At 52.4% G+C, this 12610-nt stretch overlaps 2 protein-coding genes across 5 annotated transcripts in view; one reads left to right on the top strand and one right to left on the bottom strand.

The window, feature by feature from the left end:
• Cd74 (CD74 molecule) overlaps window positions 1–6228 on the top strand; it is a 9992-nt gene extending 3764 nt beyond the window's left edge. Inside the window, exons 2-9 of one of the 2 annotated variants that reach the window (XM_031365783.1) lie at window positions 1486–1655; window positions 1806–1885; window positions 2575–2637; window positions 3517–3609; window positions 3844–3934; window positions 4811–5002; window positions 5471–5533; window positions 5747–6228. In XM_031365783.1, the coding sequence (XP_031221643.1) occupies window positions 1486–1655; window positions 1806–1885; window positions 2575–2637; window positions 3517–3609; window positions 3844–3934; window positions 4811–5002; window positions 5471–5533; window positions 5747–5757 (763 nt within the window). In that variant the 3' untranslated portion in view covers window positions 5758–6228. The remainder of the gene's footprint in view (window positions 1–1485; window positions 1656–1805; window positions 1886–2574; window positions 2638–3516; window positions 3610–3843; window positions 3935–4810; window positions 5003–5470; window positions 5534–5746) is intronic. The other variant, XM_031365784.1, reaches the window with a different exon arrangement.
• Window positions 6229–7261: 1033 nt separating this feature from the next.
• Window positions 7262–12610, bottom strand: part of Tcof1 (treacle ribosome biogenesis factor 1) — a 35285-nt gene continuing 29936 nt past the window's right edge. For 2 of the 3 annotated variants that reach the window (XM_031365782.1, XM_031365780.1), the window contains 6 exons: window positions 12447–12529; window positions 11631–11811; window positions 9597–10130; window positions 8385–8479; window positions 7945–7990; window positions 7262–7705 (listed from right to left, as the gene is read on the bottom strand). In XM_031365782.1, coding sequence (XP_031221642.1) covers window positions 7964–7990; window positions 8385–8479; window positions 9597–10130; window positions 11631–11811; window positions 12447–12529 — 920 coding nt within the window. In that variant the 3' untranslated portion in view covers window positions 7262–7705; window positions 7945–7963. The remainder of the gene's footprint in view (window positions 7706–7944; window positions 7991–8384; window positions 8480–9596; window positions 10131–11630; window positions 11812–12446; window positions 12530–12610) is intronic. The other variant, XM_031365781.1, reaches the window with a different exon arrangement.

Genomic DNA, 12610 nt, shown 5'->3' on the forward strand with positions numbered 1-12610 from the left:
AAAAAAAAAAAAAAAAAAAAAAAAAAAAGAGAGAAAACTGGGCTGGGGGATGGCTTAGTAAAGTGCTAGTTACATACATAAGCAGGAGGCCCCTGAGTTTGAATCTCCATCACCCATTTGAAAAACAAGTATCTGTAATCCTGGTGTTGGGGAAGCAGAGACAAGAGGACCCCTGGAGTTTGTTGCTGAGACAGTCTAGACTAATCTTTGAGCTCCAGGTTCAGTGAGAGACCTGGCTTCAAAAAATGAGGAGGAGAACAACTGAAGAAAACATCTAAAGTGGACATCTAAGCCGGGCAGTGGTGGTGCACGCTTTTAATCCCAGCACTTGGGAGGCAGAGGCAGGTGAATTTCTGAGTTTGAGGCCAGCCTGGTCTACAGAGTGAGTTCCAAGACAGCCAAGGCTACACAGAGAAATCCTGTCTTGAAAAACCAAAATAAATAAATAAGTAAATAAATAAAATAAAATAAAATAAAGTGGACATCTTGTCTCCATATACATATGGAAATGCACATACACATGTAGGCATGCACACACATACACATACCACACATAAACACACATGCACACACACCACACATATACCACACACACATGCACACACACTCCACACATACCACACACGCCACACACCCCAGACATACACACAAGCACATACACATACCACACATACACATACACATACATATGCACACACATGCATACAGACATCCCTCCCCCATGCACATCACACATGAGTATACATGCACACACACACTTGTTGGAGGAGAGCCAAATTTTAGCATTGTTGGTTTGAGGGTTGCTCATGTGGCATATGAGAGAGCTGGGAGACTGGTGAAGATCTGTTCAGATTTCCAGAGACTCTGGGACAGAGATGGGGGGGGGGGTGAGGGGGTGCCTGGCGCTGCTCCAGCCCGACAATGCTCCTCCTGCTCCACATGTAAAAACTCTAGGCCTCACTTCTCCTTTTCAGGCATGCTGCTTTTGTTGTTCCCTATCACACTTCCTTCCCTTCTCACTTGAAACCTGACGTCACTACAGAGATTGGGGACGACATAGAGGATGAAAACCCTTCTTCCTCTTACATAGTAAATTCACCTATCTTTTTCTACCAGCAAAAAACAAAATCAAATTCCCCTCCCCATTTCTGAGGGGGGCTCTGCACCTCACATCTCTAGGATAGAGGGGAGTTGGGAGGAGGAAGGACACTCCACTTTACCCTGTCACTACACAGATGGGACACCAAAACCCAGAGGAGGCAAGGAATGTGGCTCACTCTTCCCACTGAACTTGGGCCCCAGGTGGATCAGATTTGTCCCTGGGAAGGATACTGGTGGTCAGCAGGAGCAGATGTCTTCACAGGCACTTCCATAGTCAGGGTATTGGGAGGGTTTAAGTCTGAGAGGGCGTGGGTGGGGGCCTATGTCCCCACTTCCAGTCAGCCTCCAACTCTAAATCATGCTCTTGCTCTCTCTCCACAACAGGTGCAACCGCGGAGCCCTGTACACCGGCGTTTCTGTCCTGGTGGCTCTGCTCTTGGCTGGGCAGGCCACCACTGCTTACTTCCTGTACCAGCAGCAGGGCCGCCTAGACAAGCTGACTGTCACCTCCCAGAACCTGCAACTGGAGAACCTTCGCATGAAGCTTCCGAAATGTGCGTGCTCCACCTGTCCCTCACCTCACAGACTTCATTTCTCCATTTAGCCTCTCCCGATCCCTCCCTCCCCACCTGGGTCTCAGATCTTAACCCCTGGGTGCCCTACTCCCTTGGACCTGGACTCATGCTGTCCTCCCTGCCCCATAGCTGCTAAACCTGTGAGCCAGATGCGGATGGCTACTCCTTTGCTGATGCGTCCACTGCCCATGGATAACATGCTCCACGGGGTAAGGAAGGCGGCAGGAGGTATTTGGTGTTTGCAGGGGAGGGGCCGAAGGATAACAGCTGTCAAGGAATCCGGGTCCTAACTGCTGGGGAGGAGCAGGGCCCACCTCAGAGAGGCTGGCCAAAGGGGATGGAGGCCAGAACTCTTAGGGCTACCCTGGTGGGGAGAGGGCAAGTCCCACAGCTTTGCAAAGTGCTTCACTTTAGCATCCTTATAGTCCCTCACCTCCTCCAAGCCTTTGGTAGCAATAATGCTGTTACTCATAAGATTACTATTGGTACCTTATCCAGGGAAGAGCACGTCCATTGGACAGTGCCAAATGGTCAGCCCTGAAAACCGTAAGGTAGCATGATACAGACGGAACAGGTTTCATTAGGACTGTATGTGTATATAAATAAACATATAATATATGCAGGCAGTAACAATGAATGAAGAAAGAGGCCATGAATTCGAAGTAAAGTAGGAAGGGGCATAAGGGAGGGCTTTGGGGGGATAAAAGCAAACACTGCTATTGGGAGGGTTTATGCTGACCTGATCAGAGAGGACATGGAGGCAGGAAGGGGGTGTGTGGGGCTGGCGCTCCCATGTTAGGAGGTGGCAGATCTGAGCTGGTGAGTGAGAGGACCTGACACTTACTAGACTCTAGCTGCTGGACCCTGCAGTGTGGTAACCCTGTTCCCTTTCCCACAGCCTGTGCAGAATGTCACCAAGTATGGCAACATGACCCAGGACCATGTGATGCACCTGCTCATGGTGAGGATCAGAGCCAGCGGGCAGTCTCCTGGTTCACGCGGGACCCCGGCCCTCCCTTATACTCTAGGCTCACTATAAACTCAATACATGCTCAGCCCGAGGAACACAAAGTGGTCCTTAACTGTTGCACGTAGTCCAGCCCCTAGCCACCTTGAGATAAGTCTATGTAGTCCTGGAACCGGCTAGGTAGAGCAGGTTGGCTTTGAACTCACAACTGGCCTGCCTCTGCCTCCCAGTGCTAGGATTAAAGGTGTGTATCACTAGGTCAGGTTCTAGACACCTCACTTTTGAGAAGTTAAAAATTAAGGTCCATTGGGGCTGGAGAGATGGCTCAGCGGTTAAGAGCACCACCTGCTCTTCTAGAGGTCCTGAGTTCAGTTCCCAGCAACCACATGGTGGTTCACAACCATCTGTAATGGGGGTCCGATGCCTTCTTCTGGTATATCTAAAGACAGTGACAGTGTACTCACATACATGAAATAAATAAATAAATCTTTAAAAAAAAATTAAGGTCCAATGGATGTGACTTTGCCACAATACCATGTTTTCCTTCCAAAATTAATATTGCACATGCCTGCTCTGTGCCAGGCACTGTGCATGGCTCTGGGCCTTCAGTAGGGAGCACTAGTTGTGTGAGGACAGGCAGAGGACCCAGTCAGAGAGAAAAAACTGGAGGCACTGGTATAGCTCCTGACCCCGACTAGAGCTCCGTAGCTGGGTGCCTGCCCCACCCCTGCTCTCCAACACCGAGGCCAGGGTCCAGGCTTGGTGTGGCTAACATCCATTCCTCAGAATGGAGGCCTGGGAACATGGGGTGCACATTTCCCCCTTACCTATCCTGTGTTCTTTGTAACCTCCCCTTGCCCTGCCGCTCTGCAGAGGTCTGGACCCCTGGAGTACCCACAGCTGAAGGGGAGCTTCCCAGAGAATCTGAAACAGCTTCAGAAATCTATGGATGGTCTGAACTGGAAGGTAAATAGCTTCTGCTACAATCACCTCTTCCCACAGTAGCCTCGGGTCTAGAAAGAGGCAAAGGTGGGACTAGGGGAGCTGTTCTCTGGAAGCTACAGAGGGCCTTCTAACTTTCATGACACCCCTGTGGGTCTTTAAGAGGCTCTGAGGCTGCAGCTGGGCTCCTCCAAGCTTGTAGAGTCCAGAAGGGTAGGCGGTTGACTCCTGACCCTGACCTGCCTCTGTTCTCGTTAGGTCTTCGAGAGCTGGATGAAGCAGTGGCTCTTGTTTGAAATGAGCAAGAACTCCCTGGAGGAGACGCAGCCCACCAAGGCTCCTCCTAAAGGTACCAGGACAGGAGCTCCGGCCTGCCTCTTGCAGTGTCCCACTCTCTCAGCCCACTGTCTTTTCTTGTTCCTTCAGGGGTTGGAAACCCTTATATCCTGTCTGTGGGTCTGTTCTTTCACACACACATGTCCAGAGTACAGAGGCCTCTAGTCTTCTGTCTTGGAGCAAAAGCAACTCAAAACATACCAGGCAAGAGTCCCCCTAGCAGTACACAAACACACGAGGAGGCAGAGGGACACGGAATTAGCCCATGTCCAGACAGAGCCCTGGCACCTCTCACCTCACAGTAATGCCAGGATACAGGAGGCTGAGGCATAAGGCATTGGGGAAGGCCTTCTTTACCTTGGTGCTGTCTCTAACTTCCTGTCCAGTGCTGGACAAACCCATCCCACTAGGCGTCCATGTCCCACATGTGGAAGACTAGAGGCCCATCCTGTCCTGGGCTTCAGTTTCTCCGATATATAGGCACCTTATATTCTATCTTAACTAACTTCTAGCTAATGTTTGAATCCCCTCTCTAGCATCCCCAACAAAAGGCAGCCCCCCTTTCTACTTGGGTTATCCCAGTAAAGGAAGGTCAGAGACCCAGAGGTGTTTCCACCCATTACTGTCCCCCTGAAACCAGAATCACAGGTGTGATTACAAACTAACAAAATCTAGAATAATTATACGCTGGGGCTTATAGCCATGCTTTCCCTCTTTTTGAACCTTACTGGTTTCAGACTTGGTCCTCAGTTTTCTCATCTATGCTATGGGTAGAACTAGGAAAGCAACTTGGATAGGCATTAAGCCCATAACAGTGATGTATGGGTCTCTGCTCTGCTGAGATCCTGGCCCAGAGTCTGCCCACTCACTGTCTTCATCATGCCTTCAGTACTGACCAAGTGCCAGGAAGAAGTCAGCCACATCCCTGCCGTCTACCCGGGTGCGTTCCGTCCCAAGTGCGACGAGAACGGTAACTATTTGCCACTCCAGTGCCACGGGAGCACTGGCTACTGCTGGTGTGTGTTCCCCAACGGCACTGAGGTCCCTCACACCAAGAGCCGCGGGCGCCATAACTGCAGTGGTAAGCAGGGGACACTGTCAGTACTCTAAAGGACTAGGAAGCTCTAGGAAGGCTGAGAGTCCGAAGGCCCCTCCCAATATACGTGGGGTCAGGACATGGGTTGGCTGTGCCCTGGGAACATCCACCATCAGTCATGCATCTGCCCCTTTCTCCACACGAGCACTCCTGTGTGTCCTTCTAATCTTTGTCTCCTCTCCTCCGCACGATGTCCTACACTGGAATCCCACAGACCCACCCATCTCACTGTATCCCCAACCACACTGTATGCTTTGGTGCCTCCGTTACCAAATTCAAGGCCATACCGGATTGGGATGCCTTTAGGCATAATGGCAACAGTGTGTGTGTGTGTGCGTGTGTGTGTGTGCGCGTGCGTGCGTGCGTGTGTGTGTGTGTGTGTGTGTGTGTGTGTGTGTGTGTGTGTGTGTGTTGGGGTAAGGATAACAGATGAGCCTGATGCTTCTTCTGCAGAGCCACTGGACATGGAAGACCCATCTTCTGGCCTGGGAGTAACCAGGCAGGATCTGGGCCAAGGTAAGGGGGCCCATCGAGGGGGTCACCCACATGCGGACTCCAGTGGTGCAGAATGACACCGGGCCATTCGTCCACCATCACTGGGATGGTTTTTCCTGAATGGGCTGGTGGGCTGGAAGCAGAGTACCTGAGCCCAGCAGGGGGACAGTGGCGGGCTTGGCAGGGACTACAAACTGGTGGCCCAACTGTATCAACCTGTGCTTCTCTTCCCAGTCATGTTGTGAAGATGGAGGCCAGCTCTGCACAGCAGCAGCCCCCCCTGCTCCCCTGAGCCTCAGCCCTTCTTACATCCCCTGATGTCACACACCCCACTTCCCTGCACCCTGGGGCTTGAGACTGGAGTCTGCTCCATCGTCCCTGGACACAAATGAAACCAGAACAGAATGAGGGCGCTGGAGGGCCTTGCTGCCTACTGCTAAAACTAAAGGGACCCCCATTTCTGACCCATTAGCAGTCTTTAATGTGGGGCCCTGAGATATAGGCACATTGACAGGGATAATGGATGCCCTATTACCCTTGACCTAGGCTGGACACATTTGCTCAAGGAAGAACTCAAGCCCTCCTCCCAACAACCCTTCCTCATGTCCTGCCAACCCCCTCCCCACCTACCCCTGGGGTCCTTGCTCAGCCAAGCTTGTCAGCAGCCTGTAGGATCATGGTTCATGTGACAATAAAAGGTAGAAGGTAGAAGAACATTCTTGCTTCTGCCTCTTCAATTGGGATCCAGTTACTTTACACTAAGGCCAAGGCCAACCTTTAATCTAGTCCTTCAGGTACACAGGCCTGTGGGGCCTGGGGAGATGGGCCCCAGACACACTTGGTCTTAACATTCAGAAAGAAACAGACTCCTGCTCAGTTTAAAAAGCACATCTCAGCACGTCCCAGCTTCCACTTCTCACGTCCCCAATTCCATTTCTGGACTAAGGACAGCGTAAGTGTGATGACAGATGGCAGTGGACACTGGGGCCTAGTGTCAAGAACGGATGCAAGTGGAGGCTGCCACCAGCTGGGTGGGTGTCTGGGCGGGTCCCATGGCTACTCAGCTCTAGACCATTGTCACTGGAAAAGGGAGCAGATCCCTTACCACCCAGAACTCCAAAATGAACATTAAGTACAGACATCCTTTCCATTTTTTAAGTTTAAATACTTCTGTGAGTCAGCTGAGCCAAGGAGACGCCCTGCGTTCTGATCTAGACCTACATCCCACACTCTGATCCACACTTGCAAATGGATAGAATGGCTGACCGTCGGGTGTGGCGTGTCCCAAGGTTCTGAGCACAGGGTCCTCAAGACTTCCAGCCCACTCCTTCTCTGGACTGTTGCACAGAACTGCTCCCCCTACCGCCAACAGAGGGGGACTCGAGGCCTAGCTCACTGGGTCTTCTCTGATTCCCATGCCAGCCACCCACCTCCCTCCACATCATAACTCCTCGTTTCCAAAGGCCCCCTGGTCACCTGTGCCATCTACCTGGCGTCTGACCCACCTTCAGTTCCTCTTAAGCTTAGAGGCCACCTCCTTGGGGGAGCCGTCCCTGTATCAGCTCCCTCCCAGGGGAGCTTCACTGAGCCTTCTTTAGCAAACTGTCCTACTCACCGTACCTAGGGCCTTGGTGTAGAGACAGGAAAGAACCCTGAGTACTGTCCTGTGCACGTCCAGGGTCACACTACGCTGTCTGTCCTAAGTTGCCAGTAACAGTCCGAGTCCCAGACGCACGGGAAACACAAACCTTTATATTTAAAATCTTTTATTTTGAGTCCTTTAAAAAAAAATTCAACAAAACCAAATCTGGAAAAACTGATGGGATAAGGCCTCAGGATGAGCCAGGGATCCAGGGTATGGGATGGTCCACACCACACGCGGGACCTTGCTGGGTCTGCAGAATACCGTGGAAGGAAGTCCCGAGGCTCTGGGCATGTTGAATTTGAAGGGGGAGAGGCAAGTCGCTTAAAAAAATATATATACTGTACACATCTCATGCAGCACTCAGAGGGGGCGTGTGTCCCATCTCACTTCCTCCTGGAACTGCGGCTTCCCTGAACGCTCACTGGCTTGGCCAGCAGCACGAGCCAGCCATCATCTTCTGCTGAGGGAGGGCAAGTTAAAAAGTCCAGTCCCAATTCACAGTGGCCAGAGGGTCAGAGGCCTAGGGACAGTCACACTCTGTTAAGACTCTATGAGAAGAAAACAAACCAGGCTTTGGTCAGCTTTCTTAGCCCTTATCTCCACAAAAGGGAACAAAATCAAGGGAGGGGCAGCAGCTAGCTTAGGCACCAGACTTGCTCAGGGTCCATCCTTTGTATGTTGCTGCTGTAGCTGCAGTCCCGCTGACCCGAGGAAGGGAGTCTCTCTCTACAACTCCCTCCCACTGGGCCTACCCAGCTGCCCAGGCAGGTTGGATGCAGTCAGGTACCTTCTCTATGCGCTGACTCTCACACGGCAGCCTCGGCTGTCTTCTTCTTTGGGGAGAGAAGGACAATCAGTTCTGTGGGTTCTCCTTACCACTGCTGTCCCACAGGTCCAGGATAGGACTCCCTCTCAGGATCCACACCCCCATAGGTGTAAGGATCCAGACCCACTGCTACCTGTCCTGGGCCAAACAGCCTCTAATCCCAGGAAGCAGAAGGCTTCTTCAGCGGTCTCCCCACTGCCAGGACATGGAGGTCAGGCACTTTCTCACCTGAAAGTTGACCACTGTCCTGCTGGTGGAGGTCTCTCCCACCACCCCTCCCCTGCTCTTCCTCACAAGGTCCATTGGAATCTGGGACTGGAAAGGTGGCATGGGCCCGTCTAGGTGTTGGAAGGGGGAGGGTTTGAATTTCCTGCCTGAGACCCTTCAGGAACTCAATCTACCTTCTTCTTTTTCTTCTTCTGGACTGGTGAGGCAGGGTCTTTGACCGGGGTCTTTTTTCCTTTCTTCTTTTCCTTTTTCTCCTTGTCTTTCTTTTCTGAGGGAAGAAAGTGAGCTTCCTGAGTAATAGATTTTGACACGGATGGGTCAGCGGCAGGAGGCCCTGATGGGGCCAGGGTACCAGCCATATGCCAGGCTCCATTTTTCCTGTCTGGGGACTACATAATCTGGCCTCAATACTATGCAGGTTCTTTACCACTTGAGCTATATATCTAATCTTGAATTAACTCACTTTAAGAACCCCTTCCCCTACATTTATTACCGAGAGAGAGAGAGAGAGACAGAGAGAGAGAGAGAGAGAGAGAGAGAGAGAGAGAGAGAGAGAGAGAGAGAGAGAGAGAGAGAGAGAGAGAGAGAGAGGCAGGCCCCACAGAGTTCTGGGCATCAAGGGGCAGCAGGCTTTCACCTGGGAGAGATCAGGTGACGCCTCTTCCACAGAAGGGCAGTGCTCAGGACTTCCATGCTGGGCATGGTGGTGCACCCTTTTAAACTCAGCACCCAAGAGGCAGAGGCAGGTGGATTTCTGCAGGTTTGAGGACAGCCTATTTTACACAGTAAGTTCCAGGCTGGCCAAGGCTACATTGTGAGGCCCTGTCTCAAGACAAAACTAAAGCGGGGGACTGCCTAGCACTCTGGCCTTTCCTTCTCAGAGCCTACTTTCCCCTTAGAAAAAGAAAACAGAACACTGCCCGCGGCCCAGAGCTGGCAGGCGGGCAACTCAGAAGTCCCGCTGGGTGCAGGTCCTGGCATGGAGGGCAACAAACGGCTGTTGTCGCTGAAGAACTGAATTCTAGAGTAAAGATGGGCTCTGGATGAGTTCACAGGGGCAGTCCACACCCCAGGGACTGGCTGTGGACTTTGCTACTGACTTAGGCGAGAGCAGAGAGCTCCCTGTCCTCATCTTGTGAAGCTGGGCTTGAGTTTGTTTTCCAAAGCCTAAGGCTAAATGCTAGGCATGATAAGGGGCTGTGGGAGAAGGGAATGCAGGCCAGCTCTACAGTCTACTTTTGCCTTTGCCCCAAGACGCCTGTCACTCTGGACAAACCACTTTCCAGGCTCTTGTTCTCTGTGCAAAGAATGAGATAGAGAGCCAGAGCAGGGCCCTGTCACCTGGCCCTGCCCCCGCAGCGCGTGCCAGGAAACCATTCACTTACTTTTGCCGGATTTCTTCTTTTCCTTCTTGCTCTTTGGGTCGCTCTGCTCTCCGCTCTCAAGCTTTATCTCCAGCAGCTCGCCTTCGGGCTTCTCCTTGGCTCCTTGGGGGCCAGGAGACCCCTTCCCCTTGCCTCCAGCACTCCCTTTGTCTAGCTTTGATTTTGCCTTGGAAGTTCTGGGGGTCTTTTCTGGGGAAACAGCATCTACCCCAGGCACCTGCTGCTGCTTCTTCTTCTTGCTCTTGTTCTTTGGGGCCCCGGCTTCTAGGTCCCCTGATAACTTCCGCTTCTGGCCCTTCTTCCCACTCTCCTTGATGGCCTCTGTGGCCTTCTGCCGTTCCTGCTCCAGCAGATCTGTTAGGATCTTCACCACAGAGGCCTGCACCTGGGCCTCGCTCAGAGGCCAGGCCTGCTCCAGGAGGCGCTGGGTGATGCTGTTCGGCAGTGTCTGTGCGGGGGCTGGAGAGCTCAAGGTGCTCTTCTTGGGTTTCTTGGGCTTCTGAGGCGCGGGGCCTGAGGAGGCCTCTTTCTTACCTGTGGATCACAGGTCTTGGAGGTCACAAGTCTGGAAAGCTGAGGCACAGATCTTGCACAATATATGAGAACTGAGGGGGTGTACTTTACAACTGCATAAATGGGAAACTGAGGTCCAGGGGTCACTCTGCTCTATCTACCCCCTATGCTTAGCTATGTTTGCGGATTGACAGAGATCCCAGAATGCTAAGGAAATAGCCTGAAGTCTGCTAGTGAGCTGGAGGGCACAGTAGGTGGGACACGAGTGACACTGGTTCTAGGACTGCTTTCATCAATTTAGTGGAGGGCTTTGGCCAGGTCACAGTCCCTCAAAGCTGCTTCCCACTGTAAAGCAAGATGCTAGACATACAAATGTGCCCTCTGGCACGAACTGTGGGTTACGTCACACGAGAAGGTCCTTCAGACCAATGCTCAGCTCCTGTCTGTGGACACACTGTGGATCCTTAGCCCATCAAGGCTAGGGCAAGACTGAGGGAGGGGGTGAGGGGGGGAAATGACTCTTGAGTATGCTGTGTATGCATGTGGTGGCTGACTAAGCAGGTTTACTGCCTGCCAGCGTGGCTTCTGGTGCAGCCTTTGTTTAGAATTTTCTACGCCTCTGCTTGCCTTTGATAATTGTGTGCTGACTACACGTGTAAAAAAAAAACCTTCCACAGCCCCCTCGAAAATGTCTCCTTGTCGCTCGCACCCGCCTCTCACATAGACAAGAACACTGGGGAAGAAAGTGAGCAACAGCTCCGCCTCTGACCCAGCACCGGGAAACAGAAGTTACCAGCCCAGAGCTCCGGCCCTGGAACCCCTTCTAGCCTCCCAGGTCACTGTGCAGCAAGGAATGCCTACATGCTGGGCTCAGGGGCTTTGGCCAGCATGTAGCAGTGTGTGCCTCAAGGAGAAGTGGACAGGAGTGGGGTAGGGACTAGGATGGGATGCTTCATGTTATATAAGGCAGGGGTGTGGGCACTCCTGACAGTCCCCTCCCCTGGGTCCCTCCAAATGTCATGCTTTTGACTGTGCATCATGGCATTGCTCTTGCCTTGTGTGGTTAAGACACAGGATCAGGAGCTTGTGGAGGCTACAGCAACGTGACGTCAGAGCGGCCCCCAGAGGCCAGTCCCTTATCTAGGGTCTCCTTTGTGTACTGAATCCTCTAAACAAGGCTGCTGGTCTAGTCTGAATCATTTTGGGTCCCTACAGCCAGTACCCTGGTCCACTGACTAAGAAGTCAGCAGCAGGGACGGATGGACAGCCAAGGCCTCCTCCATAAGCCCAGAGAAGTAGCTCCAAATGGCTGGATATACCTGCTCCTAAGCTGCCCAGAGCTGGCAAGTTGGGCCTGGGTGCCAGCGGCATTTGAGGATACCTCTAGTTCCCAGAGGACCCCACAGGCTCGAACGTGAGAGACTCTGATGCGACACGACAAAATGCTGGTGGCAGTGATGCTGCTGATGGCAAGCAGGGACTGGCAGCCTTGCCTCCCCATGTCCTGCTGCCCCTACTCACCTGTTTTAGGGAACGCGGTGTCCGCCGAGTGTTGGGATTTTGATTTCTGCTTGCCATCTGGGTTATCTTTGTTGGCTGGGGCAGGGGAAGCCAAGGGGTTGGAGTCTGGCCTAGGAGTAGCTTTTGAAGGCTGGGAATTAGCCACAGTCAAACTGGGAGTCATGTAACCTGAGAGGAGAGACTGAAAAAGTCCAGTGTGAAAGACGCAGTGAGCCCCTAGCTGTACCTCAGAGGCAAGGCCTGCTCAAGGGAATCAGTCAGTGACCTCAGACCAAGCTAACCCAGTCAAGCACTGGGTCAGAGGCACTGAGCCCACAGGGAACATAGGCCCTCCTAAACATGTGCCTCCTAAACTATGCCAATTAACACATATGTAAGGCACGTTAAAAGGGGACTTTCTTATTGCCAATGGACCATCACAGAAAATCATTAACGTTTTGGGTTGGCAAGATGGCTCGGAGGGTAAAAGCACTTGCCACACCCGAACTGACAGCCTGAGTTCAATCCAGTAACCCACGAGGAGGACCCCCACATGTGCCCGCTCCCCACAAATGAGAAAAATCACTGGAGTCTGTCCTGTGCAGGAGGGCCCTTAAGAGAGACCTAAGAAGTAGCTGTATCTGGACAAATCTTAGAATCCATCTGAATCTCTTCCCTAGGCTCCAGAGCACAAGGTGAGGCTCTATTTGATTAAGGGCACTCCACTGGCAGGACCTTACCCAGGATCCTGGGAATGGGAATGTAGACACTGGATCCAAGGGGTGGCTGAAGTCTAAAGCTGCAGCTCGGAGTTCCAGCCCTTACTCTAGCACTTACTTGTGAGGGCGCCACCATCTCATCTTCACTGGATTCTGTAGGGGTCTCCTCTACCACAGTTTCCTTCTGGGAAGGGTCTGGATCTAGTGTGGAAGCAGAGGTTCCCCGTTGAGTGTGAGTCCCTGGCAGCCCTGTTATTTAGGCTAGGCAGAGCTCCCCAGGAC

The sequence above is a fragment of the Mastomys coucha genome, unplaced genomic scaffold (assembly GCF_008632895.1).
Source record: "Mastomys coucha isolate ucsf_1 unplaced genomic scaffold, UCSF_Mcou_1 pScaffold13, whole genome shotgun sequence".
Taxonomy (NCBI): domain Eukaryota; kingdom Metazoa; phylum Chordata; class Mammalia; order Rodentia; family Muridae; genus Mastomys; species Mastomys coucha.